Genomic DNA, 21,242 nt, shown 5'->3' on the forward strand with positions numbered 1-21,242 from the left:
ATTTTTTTTACTACATATTTTTTTCAATATTTTTTTTCAATATTTTTTTCCATATATTTTCCCACATTTTTTTGTACATTTACAATCAAAAGCTGCATATATATGTAAGTGCAAAAAAAATAGCAATACATGGCAATGTTGTTAGATTAGTTTTTTTGATAACAAAAGAAATGTGTCTTAAACTTTTATAATTAATATAGACTATTATATTTTTCCTAATTTTATCAAAATTCTATAAATAGGTAAAACAATTTATATAATAATTTTTTAACAATATTTATTTTTCTCCACCTTAATTTATTATAACCTGCCCATCCATTACTTTTTGCCATTCCTATTTTCTTTTTTCATATAATATATTTTATAAGCCTTTATACCTTTTATTATATTATTTATTTATACTATTTTATTTATTATTATATTTTTTTATACATACCTTTTTATGCATACCTTTTTATTGCACACAGTGCAAATACATTTGATATAGCCCAATGGGGAATAAGGGAAAATGCGTATATAATTTTTTTTTTTTTCAATATTAAAAAAAATAGCATATTGAATATGTAGAGTAAGTACTTATATATACCATAATTTATGAATACAATAAAATGATAATATAATAAGTATTATATAATAATGAATGTGCAAAAGAAAAAAATAAGACTTGATGTTATGCCATTCGAACTAAATAGTCTTTATTTTTAATAGTATAAAAAATTAAGGGAAAATAAATATGAGAATAAAAAATAATAATATAGCTAGTAGTCCCATAACAAACTAGCTATTATTGATGGGCATGTCAATGTAGTTCTCTTTTTTCCCAATATAAATTTATATACAATTTTTTTAGTTTTCAAATTGTACAATGGAACAGGGGAATGATGATAAGTAAGACAAAAAAAAATAAGTAATCCATCAGAAATGTTTATATTAAATGTGTAGAAATAAAGTTGGCACAGACATGGCTCGCCTTATTAGGACTCCATTTATAGACATAGAACAAGTATGCATACAAACATATATTATATTCCCATTCTTATCCTTTTACTAATTTTAGTAGCTTGTTAAAATTAATAAAATGCTCTAACAATGTTGAGTCAAAAAAAAATGAAGAAATTGAAACGTTGGAAATATGTATGGAAAAATCAATTAACCTTAATATATTTGATCAGTTTAAAAATATAAAAGAATTATATTTAATAAAAAATAATATTACTGATATAAGTCCCCTTTTCAAATGTGTAAATTTGGAAATTTTGTTTTTACAAATTAATCAAATTGAAAGTATACTAGGTAAAAAAAAATAATAAACAAGTTGATAATGTTAGTAAACTCTTTTTTTTGTATTTTTTAGCTATTTTTATATTCATATTACACATAAAAAAATAAATATTTGTCACAATAATTGTATAATTACTTATGAGTGGAAAACAAAATTGCATAATCTCGATACTAGACATTTAATTTTTTTCATATTTTTTTTTAATTCAAATTGGGGAAATACAAATTAGGAATAAAAAGCTTGGTGAAGCTTGAAAAGTTAAACTTGTTCAATAATAAATTAACTGAAAAATTTATAAATATTGAAGAAAATGAAAATTTGACATATATAGATTTAAGTGATAATGAGATAGAAAATATAAATTTTTTATCTAATACAAATAACTTGGTGCATATAAATTTAGCCAACAATAAAATAAAAAATTTAGACCCGTTGAAAAATAATGTATATATAGAATATTTAAATGTTAGTGGGAACAGGTTAATAAAATTTTGCTACCTTTTTTATGCAATTCTATTTTTTTTGTAGTTATAATTTTTATTAATAATTTATCACCTTTATAGACTTGAAAAATTTGAAGACGTACAAGTCCTTTGGCATTTAAGCCATTTGAAAGAATTATACTTAAGTTCAATATACTACAGTAATAAAAAAAGGCATTATATATATATATGTGTGTAAAACCATAGAACATGTAACTTTACAAACGTTCTATTTAAAATAACTTTAATTTTTTTTGTCTTTCAAGGGAATAATGTCTTGGTGAATAGCATATTGTATAAACATTATTTTTTTAATAATTTTCCAAATTTACAAGTAACATAAAAAAATATTAACAAATTTATACAACTTTTGAATTATATTATTATTTGAAAAATTGCACACACAAATTTTTAGTATATCTCTTATATATTAAAAAAATATAATAATAGTAATTTTATTATACAAGATATTAGATCATGAAATAATTTTGGACAAAAATCGAAAAATAACGATGCGTGATATGGAAGTTTTAAAAAGCATTATGGATTTTAAAATAAATTTAATTCATGAGAAATATTGTAAAGAAAAATATCACATATTATTTATAAATAACAAAAATATATGTTACCTAAATAATGCATTAAAGCCATTTCATTCTTATTCCAATATAGAAGAATTTCTCCAAATAAATGTAAAATATTATGAACATACATAATTTTTTCTTAAATATTATGAACATACATGCAAAAATTGTTTTTATTTATTTTTTTTATATCTTACAATTTTTTTTTAATTTAACTAAGAATGATAAAAAGGAATCCATACTAAAAATCAAAGAGGAAATAAATTTTTTATTAAGCGCATATACTTCCAGGTAGCTATTTTTCTCTTTTATGCTTGTCTATACATATTTTCTATTTTTAAAAATAGCTTTAATTTAGTTTGTATATTGTTACTACCATTATTTATCTTTTTTAATTTATTCTGTTTTATTGTAGATTTAATTACATAATGCGCCGATTAAAAGAGGAGAAAAATTTACAAATAAAATACATCACGACATCAATGAACTCTTACTTCAACATTTTTTTCAAAAATATAACCACAGGGCATGACGAGTAAATTAACAAAAAATGGAAATAATTACTTGATAAATTTTCCTTACACATTTTTACCTGTCTGTTCATGTATTTACCTAAATTTCTATACTTTGTTCTTTTGCAGATATAAAAAAATCGAAGATTTTATCAAATTAATGTTCAAACCAGAAACATTGAAAAATTATTTTATAGACGATATAAAAATTGAAAATATAATAAAAGTAAAAAAACTAAACCATGGTCAACTGGATGAAATGATGTAACAATTTTCTAATATCCTTTAAGTTCTAATATTATTATAAAAATTTATTTCTTAATTTGTTTTTTCTTTCCTTTATTTTTTCATACCAGAGAAAACCACCTAAATAGTTTAATTTACGAGAAAAAACTTCTTTTTTTACATCCATACAATTAGTAATAATTAATAATGTTAAGACAGTTTCTTATGACCATATATACACATAAAATGTAGTGAAAAATAATAAAAAATTATTACTTTTTTAGTTGCAAGATAAACAACTTTTATGAGTTTGATGACGAGGAAAAAACAAGTGAAGACACAGAGAAAAAAAAGTTTTTTGAAAAAAATTATGTTTGCTCATGCTACAATATAAATCACATTTTAAAAACACTTATTAAGTAAACCCTTGAAATGATCAAAAAAATTATATGATAAACTTGTTATATATATATGGACATAGTTGATTTGTATATAGTTTTTCTAGAGAAGATGCTCACATTTTTTTATTAGTTTCCTTACACATTCATCTTTTCTTTCATTCTTATTATTTAGACTTTATTTGGAAGAGGATCGCATAAATGATTTGGTCCATTTAATTTATTATAAGAAAAAAAAAGAAGATTATTTTGTAGATTTGAAAAATGATATAAACATAAAAAAAAAAATTATGGCATATAAAAAATTAGACTTTTTAGAGTTCCCTATATATATTATTGAAACCTATTTATTCCCAAGTAAATACAAAGAAATATCTGCTTACAGTTCCCAAGAACATAAAGCAAATGAAAAAAAAGGAGACAAAGAAAATGAAGATCAAAATGTTAAAGAGTCTAAATTTAAAATTTATTACACCTTACCAGTTCATACAAATTTAAAATATATAGTAAATGTTAGTTTGATAAATAAAAATAAAGAAAAAATTAGTGACAAGCCAGATATAAATAAATCAAATTATGTTGCTAAAATAGAAAAGGAAAAAAGTAAGAAAAAAAATTTCTTGGAATATGTAAAGATGAGAAAAACGAATGCCAATTCAATTGAAAATAATAAAGAAACAACCGACAAACCTTCTATAAATTCCATCTATTTTAACGACAAAATTAAGGAACAATTTTTACAATATGCTTTAGATTTTGATTCAGTAAACTTTTTTAATATTACAAAATATTTTATTAAGTTAAGTAAAGTTATATGTGAAATACGAAAAAATCTTTTTTTACTTTTCTTCAAAGAAGGTATAAAATCGATTAATAATATTGACAATGTTGTTGATAATAGCGAAAATAATATTCATATGAAGGAAAAGGTTGAGCTTATATCCTTAGATGATCTTGAAATTGTGAAAAAAAAAAAAAAAGAGGAATCGCTAGCTAGCGATTTTCCTTTGCCATCAATCGGTCAGGACAATGATGATAACGATAATGAGACAAATAAAAAAAAGGTAGATACTTTATTTTTAAACAATTTGAACTTAAGTAAAATAAGCCTAAAACTGTTGTGTAATAAATTCAAAAATTTAAAAGAATTATATTTAAAAAATAATAATATACACAATTTAAATCATTTTTTTCAATATATAGAAGAGTATGACATGGAAAATTTAGAAATTTTAGATTTATCATTTAATTGTATTTTTGATATTACACCTATATATAACAAATTTAAAAAATTAATTCATTTTGATATGTCATATAATTATCTTTACGATTATAAACAAATAATGAATTTTAGTGTAAATCACCAAAAAATACAATATTTATCAATTAAGTGCAATTCTATATATTTTAATCAAAATTATTATGACCATGTTCATATTCTTTTTCCATCTATAAAAAAATTTAATGATATAGAATTAGTAAACAAACCAGATTTAAACCTAAGACAATATTGCTTTTTAGAAGCAGATTTGGAGAATGATATCCATTACGCAGGTCGCTATATAAACAAGAGTGAGGATGCATTTAGTTAATTGTGTGTGTGCCTATATTCTGTTTTTTTTATCATATAGCTACTTTTTTTTTGCCATATAGCTTTTTTTTTTTTTTTATCATATAGTTTTTTTTTTTATCATATAGCTACTTTTTTTTTATCATATAGCTACTTTTTTTTTAACATATAGCTACTTTTTTTTTCTTCAGATTATGGCAATAAAACTATACAACCCAGATTTCTAAGTGAGACAGCTATAAATGAAGACATAATAACAATGCCAGGTCATCAAAAGTTGTACAAAGGAATAAATTTGAATAACTATAAATTTTATGTGAAGAAAATAGATCTATCAAGCTTGTATATAAAATTCGAGCTAGCCAATTTGCTAAACTTTTCAACTTTTCCAAAATTGGAAGTTTTAAACTTATCAAATAATGGGATTGAAAACTTAAGTAACTTAAAATTGCCCGAAAAATTAAAAGTGTTAAATTTAAAAAATAATAAAATTGTGTGTATTGATAATTTTATAAATGGAGAGTTATGTTGCATAGAAAAAATAATATTAGATAATAATGAAATAAAGAATATTGATAAAATAAATATGTTAAAAAATTTGAAAATATTAAGGTGCTCATATAATAAAATAAGTAATATCCCAATATTAAATAATTTAAAATTAATAGAAATAAATATACACAATAATTTAATAAAAGATATCACTAACTTAATTTTAATAAAAAATAAAAAACAGCTTGTTTTATTAAATATTTATAATAATAAAATAAATTTCTCTAACCGTGATTTATATTTAACCCATATATTCCCTAATCTGTTAATATTAAATAATAATTATGTAGAACGAAAAATAGACACAAGAAAATTTTTTAAAAGTGTATATACTCTTGATATATTTTTTGAAATATATAATATTTATCCCCCTTATACATCATTAAAAGTTTTAGAAATTAAAAATCTTAAAATTAAAAATATATTATTTAACATAAACAATGATAATTTTAAAAATCTTGAGATCTTAGACATTTCCAATAATTACATAAACACAATTAAAAATTTGGGCCCTCTGGACAATCTCAAGGTATGGAAAAAAAAACACTCGATATTTCATATGGCCATTTTTTTGTAATATTATTAAATCTGGTATTCTTACAAATATTGTGTTATTTTTTTTTTTTACGATTTTTGTAAAGGTCCTAATTTTAAACAACAACAAGCATATAAACGAAGACTCCTTTATTTGTGAAAATAAGAAGAATGTGTTAAATTCTTTTAAATCTTTACAAGTATAAAAAAAATTATTTACCTGACCAGTGCATGTATTTTCTTCAAAAATATGAACATTCTTTGCACACACACAAATATTGTATACTCATATTTTTGACAGGAACTTGATATAGGGTTTTGTATAATATCTAAGACTTGTTTTTTCAAAAATTGTGAAAATTTACAAAATTTAAAGACCTTAAATTTAGAGGGGAATAATATAAATTTATTAAAATATTTAAATTGTTTGAAAAATCTTGAGATTTTAAATTTGGCAAATAATAAAATATCCAAAGTATGCTCAAACTCATTTCCCTCGGCCTTAAAAAATTTGAACATATCTAATAACCTCATAAGGTGAAAAAAAAATAAATGAATAATACATGTTCAGACAAAAATATTTTGTGATAGCATTTCCTTAAATTTTTCATATCATTAAAGATAAACAATTTGCATAACCCTCATTGAACTTTTTTGTTCATTTTTTTTGTAGAAATTTGAGTGAATTTTGTGAAATGGGAAATCTCGAAATTTTAGACCTTCGTGTGAATAGAATAGACAATATTGATGAATTTAAACATTTGAAAAATTTAAATAAATTAAAAGAATTATATTTAAGTGGGAATAGAAAAATAAAAGAAAATTTTATCACTATTAAGGATATATTAAATCAAGTAAAATATTTTGATATACGGATTATCAAAGAACAAGAAAATATTAAACATGAAATAGAAGAAAAAATGGAAAGAAATGTAACACCAAAAAATGAGATTAACAAGAAAACCACTTTAACAACGGCTGCAAAAAATAAAAGCACAAAACTTTTAAAAAAAGTTCCTATAAAAAATGTAACAAATTTATTTACATATATTTTATTATATTCTCGTGTTGAAAATGATTTACAAATAATTTGTTATTCCTTTTGTTATGGAAATTGTATAATATTTTTTTTTAGACACAATTAAAAGGAGTTGTAAAAAATAAGAACAATTTTGATACGGTATATTATTGGGAAATTTTTATTTATCTTCATATTTCCTACATTATGAGATATTCATTTAATGTTTATTAGTATAATATTTTTATTTTTTTTTTATTTTAGAAGGTTGAAAAAAAAGACGATTTTGTTGTAATAGGGAAAAAGATTACAAGCAAAGGAAATTACTAGCCATTCTTATGGAATAGCCAATTTTGTATTTTTTTTTTTTTTAGCTCATTTAATTTTAAATTAGCTTTATTTTATTTTCAAACACCGTCTATCCCTATTTTTATTTATGCAAATGCATATGTCCATCATGCAAACACATATATTTATCTTAAGCATTTTCTTTTTTAAACAAATTTATATAAAACAATTAAAATAAGAAATGGCATGTTACTATTGTTAATGGTTAGAATATGAAAAAATAGTCTCTCTTCTTTTATATATGTAAACAATATTTAAGCATCCTACCAATAAATATCAACAATGTCCTTAAAATGAGAGAAATAAACCAAATGAATGTAAAGGTGTTTCCCCTTTTCTACATGTTGGCATATTCCATTGTTGAATATGAAGATATACTGGTGTGTGCATGAAAATGTATAAATAAAAAAAACATATATAATATGGGTTAGTATGCTATATTAATTTAGCCAGTTGACTGAAATATGGACTTCCACAGGGGTTTAATAAAAATACGTGTCTGTTTAAGCTGAATTGAACGAAATTAAATTTAATAACCTGTTTCAATATCATTAAAAAAAATATGCAAAATAACTCAAAATGTTAAGACATAATTAAACCATAAAGTTAATATTATTTGGTAGTATGAGCAATCGTATTTATTTAATAATCATAAAAAAATATATAAGTAATTAAATATATGCATACCCATTTTACTTATTTGTGTACGGACGTTTTCCTATATACATACAATGTGGTAACAAACAATGCGATATATATAATATGTTATATTCCTATATATAAGATAGTATTAATATTTATACATTATTAGTAAAACTATGTACATATTAAAACATAAATTTATATCTTCTAAAATACCTGAATTTAATAGCCATTTTGGAGGATAAAAAAAAAAAAAAAAAAAAAAATGTGCATATAGCTATATAAAATTATTTCGCTGCAATAAAAAAAAAAAAACATCAACAAAATTAAATAAAGCTAATAAAATGAAATAAAATTAAATGAGAACAAACTTAACAAAACAAATACATGAAATGAGATTTATGTATATATTATAAACAATTTGACAATTAAAATGGATAAAACAAAAGTGGAAGAGTAATATTAATACGCATGCATTTATACACGTATTTATATATTTTTACAAAAAAAAATGAAAAGAATTGTTACCTAGGTGAACTTTAACAAAAAAACTCATCATAATTATGCTTGAGAAAAGGACATAAAATTCGTGTATGCATATATATATATATAAATAACACATACATATATATATGTAATTATCTACAAAACCGTTATGAATAATAAAATGGAAATTAGAGAAGAACAGAAGAAAATAATAGACGCTTTATATGACACATGGTCAAATGATGAAACTCGAAGAAGGGAGTCAGAAGAATTTTTAAAGGAATTAGAGAAAGATGAAAATATTTTAATTTATTTACTGGATATATGTACATATAACAATGTGCATATTAATGTAAGAAAGTTAGCTATTATGTATTCTAAAAATTTAATTTCATTGTATTGGAATTGTAAAAATGAATTTCAAATTAAAAGTGATATTAAAAAAATCGTAAAAGATAAAATAATTATATTACTTAATGATAGTAATAATATAAATATATTATATAAAGAGTATTGCATATTATTAAAAAAAATAGCTAGATATGAGCTTGTCCACAATTTTCCTGAATTATTAGAATGTTTATTAAATAATGTTAATATACATAAAAATAATTTAAATAATTTGTATATATATTTATGTCTACTTTATAAAATATTAAGAGAACAATATAGTAAAAAATTATTTAAAGACAAGAAACAAACTTTTGATATTTCACAAACAGTTATAAATGTTTTAGAGCCATTTTGGAATAATAATATTAACATATATTATAAAAATTCAATAGAAGATCCATGTGCATATAATGATGAATATAATTGTGAAAAATGTTATGGCATTTTTTGTTTAATGCAACAATATGAAGAGTCTCTATCATTTAATTATGATGAAAATTATATAAAAGAAGAAGATAATAATAACAACAGTTTTTTAACCTATTCATGTACGGAAGGTTCAGAAACAAATGAGTCTGTCAATTTGAAAGTCTGTAGTATTGGGACTGTTCAAACAAAAGCTAACACACTAAAATATGACCAAGACACAAATAAAAAAATTGAAATTCTTAAATTTCTTGATAGTATTCTAATCAACTTAATTATAAACCGGAAGGATATCATAAAGAGTGGAATATATCCACCTAATACTAGCGAAAATAATAATGAACAAAATGAGCAAAATGAAAACCCGCCAAATGATAATGAAAGTCACAATAGAGTAATTGGGAATTTTGAGCAAACTTTTTTTGAAAGCCTAGTTAGTAAAATAGTATACTTTCTAAAATATGTAAATAAAAATAGCCCAGTATATTATATGCGTTATCTAAAATTTTTGTTAAACTCATTTTTTTTAATGGTAGAATTTCATAGCGAATTTCATATATACTTAAAAAAAGAAATAATTGAAAAATTTATATGTCTATTTTTAAAAAAGAATATAAATATAAAAACATATAATAATGAGTATGATACAAAATTTATAGATATTATCAACTTATGTATAACAATCATAAAATCATTATTTTATCACTTTTGTTTAAATCAATATAATTTAATAAAACAAAAAACAGTTCGAGAAAATTATGTCAATGTAAAAAATATTATGAACAATAAAAATGCAGTAAAATTAGAAAGCTATTATGAAAATTCGTTAGAAAATAAAATAATAAATAATATAATGGTAAATATAAATAGACCAATTGAAAATAATAATACATCAAATATATTTTGTAGTAACACAGATTTTACTTTTAAAAATATATTAACATATATTAGAGGAGAAGTTAAAGAGACATTAAAAAATGATAATTTTATTTTACTAAATAATGAAAAAGCTATTGAAATATTTGATTTTGTAAGAATATATTGTATTAATCTTTCGTCTGAGCATATTATAGATATAACTTTAAATGTAAAAGATGATTATGAAATTGAAGAAAATATTTTTTATTCAAATGGGAAAAATTGTATTATTCAATTAACACATGAGCCTTTTTTTTTGGTAATTTTTAATCATTTTTTTGAACCTTTAATTAATTCTTTTCATAATTATGCACACTTTTTAAGAACAACACCAAGAAATTTAAAAAATGTACAAAACCCAATTTATTCTGAACAAGTCATACAATTAGATGGTTATTTAAATGTTTATTATATTTTATACCCATCTTTTCATAAAAAAATAAAAAATGAACATATATTATGTATGATTCAATTTTTTATTGATTTTATAAAAATACAACATACACATCCTTTAATTAGTTATAGAATATTTTTAATTGTAAAAGTTTGGATAAAAAATTATAAAGCTGCTTTTCCTTTTGTTGAAGATATTATAATATTAATATATGAAAATATGAGGTTATTATATGCTCAATTATCTCAAAACCATAATTCACTTTTATGGGTTCAAGATATTTCACAAAATGAAGAAAATATGTTACTCCCTGATCATTATGGTTTTAAATCATCGAATTTTATTCCCCTTCTTTTTTTTAAGTTTATTTCACTGTTTAAATACATTTTCAAGTATGAATATGTCTACAAAAGTTATGACCAAATAAGTGAGTTTCTTGTTGGCTCTCTAGTGTCTATCCTTCCAAGGGTAAGTCATTCCATTTGTTTTGTAATCGTGTTTGGTGAAGCATGTAAAATTATTCATCATTCTTTGTATTAACTTATTTGTGCTTTACTTTTTCCCTTAGGTGATGTACCCGAAAAATGTTCAGGGCATTTTGAAAATACTGAGCCATATAATTTTTATAAGCAACACAGAAAAGGATATAACAATTTTTAAGGAGAATTACAATTTCTTGCTGAATCTGTACATAAATAGTAATACACTAATTAGAGAATATATACTAGACATTTTGATTAAAATTTTAAATAAAACTTATGGCGAAAAAATGGAAGATATAGAAGGTATGAAAAATGTAGGAGATGATATTAACTTATATTATAACACAAGTGTGCAAATAAAAAATATTTATAAAGAGAATGATCAAGTTATAAATAATAAGGACCAAATTTGCGATGAAAGTATTTTATTTTACTTTAGTTTTGATATAATATTTTATACAATTTCAGCAAAAGTTGGTGAATATAATAAGAGATATGAAAATGGTGAAAATTTTAATCTTTGGGAAGATATAGCATATAAGCATAGAAAAAATATTAATAATATTGTTTATATGAAAGAAGAACAAATAAATTATAATATTTTAAATATAATTGAAATAAATTTAAATATAGACAAAAATATAAGTGATTATTTATATTCTCTTTGGTTATGTATTTTAAAATTAACATCAAAATGTTTTAATAAAAAAAATGAAAATATTATAAAAACAATTTCTTCTTTATATATATGTACCACAAAATATGTTGAAATTTATTTTGAAAATTTAAAAAATGTAGGCACACCATTTTTTGATTTAAATAATACATGCTTTGATATAATAATAGAATATTTATGTTTTTTTATAAACAATGAAAAATATGATTATTATTTAACCTATCAAGCATTTTCAAAAAATGTTGGAACAAATGAGCTTTTGAAAAATAGCTTTATAAATATTTTACAAAATATATTAACAATTAAATCAAATAAATTTTATGATGAAGAAAGAATAGAAAAAGGGATATACATTTTACACATTTGTGTAAGTTTGTATCGAAATTATATAAAAACGGAAATACCATTGTTTTTTATTCATATTGTTAATTTTATAGTTATATATTTTTTGAAAATTATAATTAAATATTTTAACAAGCTTTTTAATGACCAAGGTGGAAATAAAAGCAAACACTCTACACCAAAGAATTTGATATATTTTCCAGATCAAGAAAATGGTGCAAATTTTGTAAATACAAATTCATCAATTACTATTGAAAATAATAATGAATTTTTTATTAATCAAAATAAACCACACAATGAGCAAATAAATGAATTTTTACAAGATTGTAAAGAAAAACAAAGAACAAATATACATGAACATGTAATAAATTATGACCGTGATCATAATTTTTTATCAAATTTTACAATTTATCAACATGATATAAAAAAAATATTAATTCTAAACTATTTAAATGAGTACGACATAGCAACTACTTTTCAAGAATATAATTTTTATACAATTAAAGAAGATAATTATAATTACATAAATAACAATAGTATACTTCCTTTAGTTGCAATTATGTCTCTATACGAGCCCAATTTTTTAAATTATATTTTAATATCTTTTATTTCTTACTTTGGAATAAATATTTCAACTTTTATTTCAGCTTTTTATGAACATTCCAAATATATACATAATAAAAATATTACTATGTCTTCCTTAATATTTATATATATGTTAAATCAAAATTATATCTTTCGAAATTTTTCAGAAATTTTTGTTTATCCAAATTTCTCAAATATATTATCTCTAGACCAATTTGAACAGTTTGTTTATGGAAAAAATAAATCAGGTCATTTATTTATTTCGGATAAAAATGATAGTATTGTTATAATAATTGAATTAACAAAATTAATAAATAATATACTAAATACAAATAAAGATATATATATCGAAAAAAAACACATTTTGCATTTAAATACAGTAACTTCAAATTTAATTGGAAATAAAATATATAATTCATATAATTATAATACCACAATGCGTAGCATTTTAAAATACGACGAGTTTGCAGGTATGCAATGTCAATCTTTCATTTGTTTGTGTGAACATAAACAATAGTTATTTTGTATTCTCTACATTTTTACACTGTCTACATTTTTTACCTCTCTTGCAGATCTCTGTGACAAAATTATGGACGCCATATTGCTATATATACTAAATTCTGATGACCCCGAAAAAAAAAACACAAACCAAATTATATTGAACTATTTAAAAGAAAACATAGACGGAATGAATGTCGCTTTAATTAACATGTACAAAAAATATGGCATTCGTTTTTAAAAAATGGCTTACCACAAAGTCTACTATTTAATGTTATGCCAACTCTTGAGGAATGAAAATTTCCTGTACAAACTAGCCAAAATATATGTGTGCAAAAAAAAAAAAAAAAAAAAGCCAAACAGTAACAAAATAGCTAGCTGAAAAAAAAGTCAGGAAGAAGAGAGGGCAGAATCTCTTTCTTCACACATAATACACCAATAATAAATATACAAAAGTTTTATAATAGTATTTTGATTTGTTTGTGGTTTAACAATTTCATGATTGGTTTTATTTTCGTTTTGATAATTTGGATCATTCGATAGAGAATATAAATTATGATGATTGGAAAGGAAAAAATCGTCCCTTATATACAAAAGAAAGCATATTTGTGGATTTGTTTGTAATAAAAATTGAATAGTTTTATAAGAATGATAAATAGGATTTTTTATATTAAAAAGTTGAGACTGGATATAATTGATAAATATACTTTCGAAGTTTTGTTTATTTTTAAATTCAAGAAAATAATTAATAGCAGTTTGATTTTTTTTTTTCATGATATCAAAAATAGGTATAGCTATATCAACAAGCGTAAAATGGAATATTTTTTTTTTTTTTTTTATTTTATTTTTTTTGATACAAATATTATTTTCACAAGACACTAATAATTCTAATTTTATTACAAAAATTATAGAATATTTTTTAAACTTATTTATATTTTTATAATTTATATGTTTATTAATATTCTTGATTTTCTTTAAGTTTACACCATTTAAATATTCTATTTTGTAGTTATCTTTTTTGTGTGTTTCCTCTTTCGATTTGTTTTTAACCTTATCACTACTTTTTCGTCTTTTTTTTTCCATTTTTTTTAAATTTATTTTAATTCTATATTTTTTTATATTATTATTTTTTCCCTCTTCTGAAGAAACAACTGTATTTTGTTTAAAAAAAACACACTTGTTAATATTATAGAGTGCTTTATTTTTCTGAGCATATACAATCAATTTTAAGTTATAATTTTCATACGAATATTTTTCGTTTATTTTTTTTTTTAATTCATTGATAATTTTTATAAGTGTTGCACTTTTCTTTAAATTGTGATTTTTGCATTTGATGTCATCTAACATATCCAAGCAGGTATGATTACCTTGACAATTTTTAGTTATGCTATTTTTGTGACTCCCTTCTTTATGCTCATTTTGTAAAATTGAAAACCGGTTGTGCTGCTTTGATGTGTTTTCCCTATTCTTACTAAAATGAAAGTAATCTTTAAACGAATTTAAAAATACATTTTTTTTATTTCTAGAATAATTTAGAGAAAAATTAAATATGGTAATATTATTTTGGTTAGCAAAATGGTTGATATAATTATTTACAATATTAGACATGAAATCATGTATATATATTTTATTTATATATATAGAATCAAATGAATATAATTCTTTTATAAATATTAAATTGTTTTTATCTATTATTTTAATTGGATTATTATCTGTTAAGAATTTATCTAAATTCTTTTTTTTAATATCTAATATACATATAATTTTCGGTATAGATTTTTCACAATTTTTATCTTTTTCATAAATATGTTTAAAGTTTGTCTTTTTATATGAGCATATTGAATAGGATATATTTGAAATGGAATAATTTCTTTTTATTTTTTTTGGTGTACCTTTTTTTAAACTTTCATTAAGTTTTTTTATTCTTTTTGTATATAAAAACATTTGAATTTTTCTTAATACACTAGCTGAATTAAAATTTGCTAAGTCTATATTTTTATTATTTTCACTAACATCATATAAAAGGTTTAAAATTTGTATAATTGAAAATAATTCATCATGAAAATATTCATATTTTTTTACAACTTTATTTAATTTATTATTTTTTCTTTTTTTTTCTTTTACTACCATTTTCAAATATTTATTTACTGTCTTTAGGTTCCTCTTTTCAATCTCCTCGATTTCATCTTTATTCTTATTTAGCGCCGTTTTTAAAATATCACTAAATTCATCAATTATTTGATAAATTTGTTTTATAGTTGAACTATTTTCAAAATTCTTTATTTTATTTTCTAATAATATTTTTCCTCGATTTAATAATTTATATTTTTCGTATATACTTTTGTTGATCTCACTAAGATTGGGATCTTTTCCGTTGTGTATCCTGAACTTCCTTTTGAAGTTTTCTACGTCAGTTTCGGCTGCCTAAAAAGGTGAATAATGCATATATATGTTTGTTTTTTTCACTTTTTTTTGTGCTTTTTTTATTTTGCAAATATATGCATGCTATACCTGAACAGTTTGGAATACACGATGAATCTCAGTCTCCTGTTTCTGTACATATTTGATATAGTATAATAAAAAAACACCTTTAGAATAATATTTTCGAACAGTTTTATTAAAATTTATTTGATTTATTTTAGTAGACACATTATTAAGATGATAATATGATGATTGTATTTTTTCATGTTTTAATTTAAGTAAACTAGTTATAATTGTTTTACTAAAATTTTCAAATGAATTTTTACTTTCTTCGCTAAAATTTTTTATATTTTTTTTTGTATATATTTTATTTTTTTCCTTTTTTTCAACATTTTCATTGTTTATTTCAGGAATTTCCAACTTAATTTCATTACTTTTATTTTCTTCCTTCATAGAAATGTTTTCTATATAACTATTAGGTTGTGCTATATTTTGTTGTTCCATTTCTTTTTCATTTTTTGCTTCATCAAATGGGTGTAAATTCTGTGAGCATGCCTCATTTTCTACGTATTTTACTTCCTGCTCCTGTATGCTATCATTATCTACGTCTTTTATTTCCTGCTCCTTTATCTCATCATTTTCTACATTCTTTATTTCCTGCTCCTTTATCTTATCATTTTCTACATTCTTTACTTCCTGCTCCTTTATCTCATCATTTTCTACATTCTTTACTTCCTTATCATTTATATTCCCTTTTTCAAAAGTGTCTAAGATATTATTCTGCTTTTCCATGCATCTATTTTTTATAACATCTTCATTAAGTATACTTTTAATTTGTTGTATTGTTTCCTGATGTTTCATTTCTGCAAGTTTTAAATAGGTAAAATATTTTTCTTCGATTTGATTAAATTCTTTTTTTTTCTCTTGCTCATCTTGAATAGGTAAGGGGTTTGTTTCGATAGGTTTACTACATTGTTTGTATAAAATATTTTCCTTATTTTTTTTCGACACCAATTTGGTCATATTTTTTCGAGTAGGCTTATCTAACATGGTGATATAATTTTTTATAACTTTTTCGAGCTTATTTAATTTTGATTTTTTTTTTTTTTTTAAACAAGAGGTATTAGATATTTCATAGTCGCGCCTTTTCTCAGTTTTATATAATGTTTGCTCGAAATTGTTAATATAATTGTTTTCATTAGATTTTATTTCTTTTTTATTTTTTATCATATTTAAATCTGTTAGTAAATCCCCAAATGGTTTTGAATAATTTGCATAGACACAATTTTTAGAAATAATAAGCACTTGATGAGAAGAAAGATATGAATATAAATTTTGAAAACAATAATTAATATTTATAAAAAAATTTAAAAACATATCTGTATTTATATTATTACTAAATTGATAATTATATAAAGATGTAAATATGTTTAGTTCGTTTATAATAGATGTAATATTATGTTTGTTCTTAAAGTTGTCATAATATTTCTTTACAGATTTTGAATCATGTCTTTTACATATAGCACATCTTATTATGTCTTTATAAGGGAAATATATTTTAAAACAACAAATACAAATAATTGAATTAATTTTTATTAAATTTAAAAATATAATAAAACATGATGCACATATAGGTTTTATTTTATTAAATGCAAACTTTTTGATTTTTTCTACAATTTCAAATTTTGAGCAAAATATACAACTTTCTACAATATTTGACGATTCTACATCTAATTTGTTTTGAGATTGTTTTAGTATGGATCTATTGAACAAGCATTTTTTTTCATATTCATTATCTACTGATGTATCACTAAGGGGGCCTAACAAATTTGTTATTTTATTTAGCTGTGTTGATAATATTCTTTCTTTTCTATTTCCATACCTATTTATAGTATTATCTGATTGTTCACAGATTTTTGAATCTTCAACCATATAATTTTGCATCTGATTATATTGAATATCCGTTATTGGCTTGAAATTATTTTTATTGTTTCCATTTCTAATCCATATATTTTTATCATCTTCATATTTTTTATAACCCTGATCATCCATTTTTTTTATGTATCTTTTTATTCGAGATGTTATTTTTTTAAAGTTATCTTCTTTTGTTTTTGTATTTATTTTATATTTTTCATAGCTCGATTTTATAAACTTATTTATACTATTGTTGGACAGAGGGAAGCATTCTTTTTTTTTCTTCGTCTTGAAAGGTGAGTCAATCGGGCCGTTATAGTTTCTACTCTCATTGTTACTCTCGTTGCTACCCCTGCTGCTACAACTTTGAGATAGTTGAAAAAGTTGATTTTCTTTTTTTTCTTTTTCCTTTTTTTTTCTCATATTTTTTTTATGCATTTCATAAAATTGAGAGTATGAACAAGTAGAACTTTCTGAGTAGCCATCTGCTGGACAAAAATTATAAGGAGAGTCATAATTTCGATTAAAATTATTTTTTGAATTTTTTTTTTTGTTCTTCATTTTGTTAGTTAGCTAATCCTATTTATATTAGCACAGGCAAACATACAACACTTATCAAATAGAAAAAATAAAATATATTATGATGAAAAGATAGGACATGAAATGGTAGGTCGGTCCAACTCTCCCAAGAAATATGGGTGTGTGCATATTTATTTATACATAGAGAGATATGTAGGGGTTATAGATAAAATAGGATTATTATTTATATTTATTGAGCAAAGAAATGTATTATAAAAAATATTTTTTCTTATTTTTAATGTTTGTATATTTTATTCTAACTGTTTATAAATAACATAATAAAAATTTAAGTGGTTTAAAAATTTTGTTTTCTTTTTTAATTAAAAAAAGGTGTATAAAATTTTACACTTAATCATAGAATTTTGCAACTATGCATAAAAAGAAAAAACTAAATGTTCAAGAAAAAAAAATAAATAAAAGAAATAAGTGAAAACGAATAAACATATTAGGTAATGGTGTATATGTAATAAATATGTCCAAACATATATACATAAATAAATACATGCATATATATATATATATGCGTATGCTTATTCACAAAACATTTAAAAATAGCAATATGCTCTAATTATAAGACACATAAAAAGTGTAAAGAGGTTTTTTTTTTTTTGTAATATTTTATTTGATATAAAATGTAAAAAAGGTATGCTCTTAATATTGTTTTAAAAAAAAAGTGGAAATTGTAAGCAAAAAAAAAAACTTGTATTATTACTATTTGTTGTATATTTTTCTCTTTTTTTGTAATTTTACATATTGTTTGCTAATTTTATTTTTACGATTTTAAGTATAATTTTACTCCAAATTTTGAGCTGTCCGGCAAGGACATTTTTGTTATGTCAACCTAAAAATATATGAACATGCAATATAAATTTATGAGAGTAAGAATATATTATACATAAATAAAATGAAGGAGAAAAAAGTTGTAATATAATGATAAATGGTTAGCACATTTATTGTCATGATATTTTTATTTTTCCCTCTTTCTACATTATTTACATAATTTGTCATTTTTTTTTCATTACCTGAGATCCAACAGCTATAGTTACAAACTCATTATATTTGTGTGTAAGTGATAGTGCTACTTTAGTATCATTACTAATTTTTGTTTTAACTGCTGTATTTTTATCATTAAGATACCATATTGATGCAACATTTATAGTTGCTTTTTTTTCAGGAATATTTTGTAACAATTCTATACTTACAGCATTATCATTTATATTTCTATTTTGATAATACAAATTTAAAGCTACTGTTCCATATAGACTTTTATTAGTTGGTAATCTGTAAAAGCAAGGAAATAATTTTTTTTTTTTTTTTTTGAAAAATGTGTGTGCAAATTCATAAATAATACATGCACATGTTCATATTTTTTTTTTTTGTATTACGATCTAATGGAAAAAATATATTGCTTATCAAAATAATTTTTTGTATAAGCCCCTCCAAAGGAATATTGTAAATTTTTGTAGTCCAAATCACCTTGAACCATTCCTGTATAAAAAAATGTGCATATATAAAAATGTTATAGAAAATATGCCAACTATGAAATAAGCAAAGTCATTATTACATAATGTATTATGTACATGTGCTTGCATTTTTTGTTTCTATATTTACCTCCAAATTTGAAATTGGGACATTTTGGAAACGATCCAACATGAATATATTTAAAAAAAAAGTTTCTCACATTTATTGATGAGAATACGCTCATATTTTCTGAAGTATATTCCCCATATACCTCAAATGAATCTTCTTTTTTTTCACTGCTTTTGGTGTATTTACCACATATATTTAAATTTTTAATGAAATTTGGCTAAAAAAAATAATATACAAATATATAGAAAATGAAGGGAAAATAATGGAGCACAATTTTAATTTCACTGGTTTATTGTATCCATAATAAATATTTTTTTTTCTTTCTTCGTTTTAGTAATATTTTTTATAATTACTTCATATTTTATATCCAATAAGCTTATTCCAGAGTTGTCAAATTTTAATTCATTTTTTGTGTTGTAAACATTGTTTTTAAAATTTGTATATATGTTATATGTGTTATTTGAAAAAGTAAAACCACTTTTAAGAAACTAAAAAAAGTTAAAAAATGTTTGCATGTGTATTTGTGTGCAAGGGAGGTATATAAATGGCCGTAGAATAGCTAGCTATTGCAACGGTTATCATTTATTTTGCTTTATTTTGTTTGGCTATTTGTATTACTGGCTGCTTGGAAACAGTTATATGTTCCAACTCAAATTTATTCGAATGCGGAAAATCATTTTTTATTAAATCTAGCGTAAGAAAAAAAGAAGAAAAATATATAAACAATTTTGGGAGATAGAATTATTTTAAGGTGTGTGTGAAAAGGTATACTATATCGGCTCTACTTGTTCTTTATATAAAACATGTTACTGTTGTGTATGGATAATAGATACATGGATATATACATATTTTCCATAATTATTCTTTATTTTTTTATTTCAAAAAAAAAATAATTCTTTGTATTACCTAATGATTGCTTATTTAATAGCTTTGGAAAATCCATATTTTTTTTAAATCATAAATTATTATATGTGTTAAAGAGGATATTTTTATTTATATAGTAAGCATATGTATGTGTTATATGTATTTACAAATTGTTCATGTATATTTATATGCTTAAAACTTTTATCGTTTTCACAGTTTGCTTATTTTTTATGAAATTTAAAAAAATATAAAAAAATAAACAAATCAATAAATAATAAACGACTGAATAAATAAATAAAAATATTGTATTCTCATGCTTGTTACAAGTATTGCATTTTTGAAATAACATGCATTTTTATTTTTATAAGGAAAAACGGAATATTATTTTTTTTATTCAATCCTTATATATTTAATGCACATATTTTTTTTATAATATATTATTAAAGCTCTCCTGCGCTTCCCATAATAAATACAATAATACATGCCATATATATTTATATGCTCCTCATAAATATAATATTATATGC

The 21,242-nt window shown here is 21.7% G+C and overlaps 4 protein-coding genes across 4 annotated transcripts; 2 read left to right on the plus strand and 2 right to left on the minus strand.

The window, feature by feature from the left end:
• Positions 1-865: 865 nt before the first annotated feature.
• Positions 866-7,487, plus strand: PVVCY_1001730 (leucine-rich repeat protein; the record flags this gene model as incomplete). Its single annotated transcript, XM_037634443.1, has 18 exons — positions 866-888; positions 1,061-1,293; positions 1,512-1,761; positions 1,846-1,925; positions 2,031-2,098; positions 2,232-2,456; positions 2,569-2,639; positions 2,764-2,883; positions 2,990-3,124; positions 3,217-3,279; positions 3,370-3,504; positions 3,659-5,055; positions 5,245-6,134; positions 6,247-6,339; positions 6,441-6,676; positions 6,813-7,167; positions 7,275-7,319; positions 7,425-7,487. The coding sequence occupies 18 exons, from the start codon at positions 866-868 to the stop codon at positions 7,485-7,487; spliced, it is 4,482 nt and encodes a 1,493-aa protein (XP_037490540.1).
• A 1,315-nt stretch (positions 7,488-8,802) lies between these two features.
• On the plus strand, positions 8,803-13,588 carry PVVCY_1001740 (conserved Plasmodium protein, unknown function; the record flags this gene model as incomplete). The annotated part of the gene is made up of 3 exons (XM_008625625.2): positions 8,803-11,232; positions 11,333-13,319; positions 13,422-13,588. 3 exons carry the CDS (start codon positions 8,803-8,805, stop codon positions 13,586-13,588), a joined length of 4,584 nt encoding a protein of 1,527 aa, XP_008623847.2.
• A 149-nt stretch (positions 13,589-13,737) lies between these two features.
• On the minus strand, positions 13,738-18,243 carry PVVCY_1001750 (conserved Plasmodium protein, unknown function; the record flags this gene model as incomplete). Its single annotated transcript, XM_008625627.2, has 2 exons — positions 13,738-15,771; positions 15,859-18,243. The coding sequence occupies 2 exons, from the start codon at positions 18,241-18,243 to the stop codon at positions 13,738-13,740; spliced, it is 4,419 nt and encodes a 1,472-aa protein (XP_008623849.2).
• Positions 18,244-19,033: 790 nt separating this feature from the next.
• Positions 19,034-20,794, minus strand: PVVCY_1001760 (voltage-dependent anion-selective channel protein, putative; the record flags this gene model as incomplete). The annotated part of the gene is made up of 7 exons (XM_008625628.1): positions 19,034-19,102; positions 19,284-19,542; positions 19,647-19,749; positions 19,873-20,068; positions 20,205-20,339; positions 20,470-20,540; positions 20,758-20,794. 7 exons carry the CDS (start codon positions 20,792-20,794, stop codon positions 19,034-19,036), a joined length of 870 nt encoding a protein of 289 aa, XP_008623850.1.
• Positions 20,795-21,242: the final 448 nt, after the last annotated feature.

Source organism: Plasmodium vinckei, assembly GCF_900681995.1.
Source record: "Plasmodium vinckei vinckei genome assembly, chromosome: PVVCY_10".
Classification (NCBI taxonomy): domain Eukaryota; phylum Apicomplexa; class Aconoidasida; order Haemosporida; family Plasmodiidae; genus Plasmodium; species Plasmodium vinckei.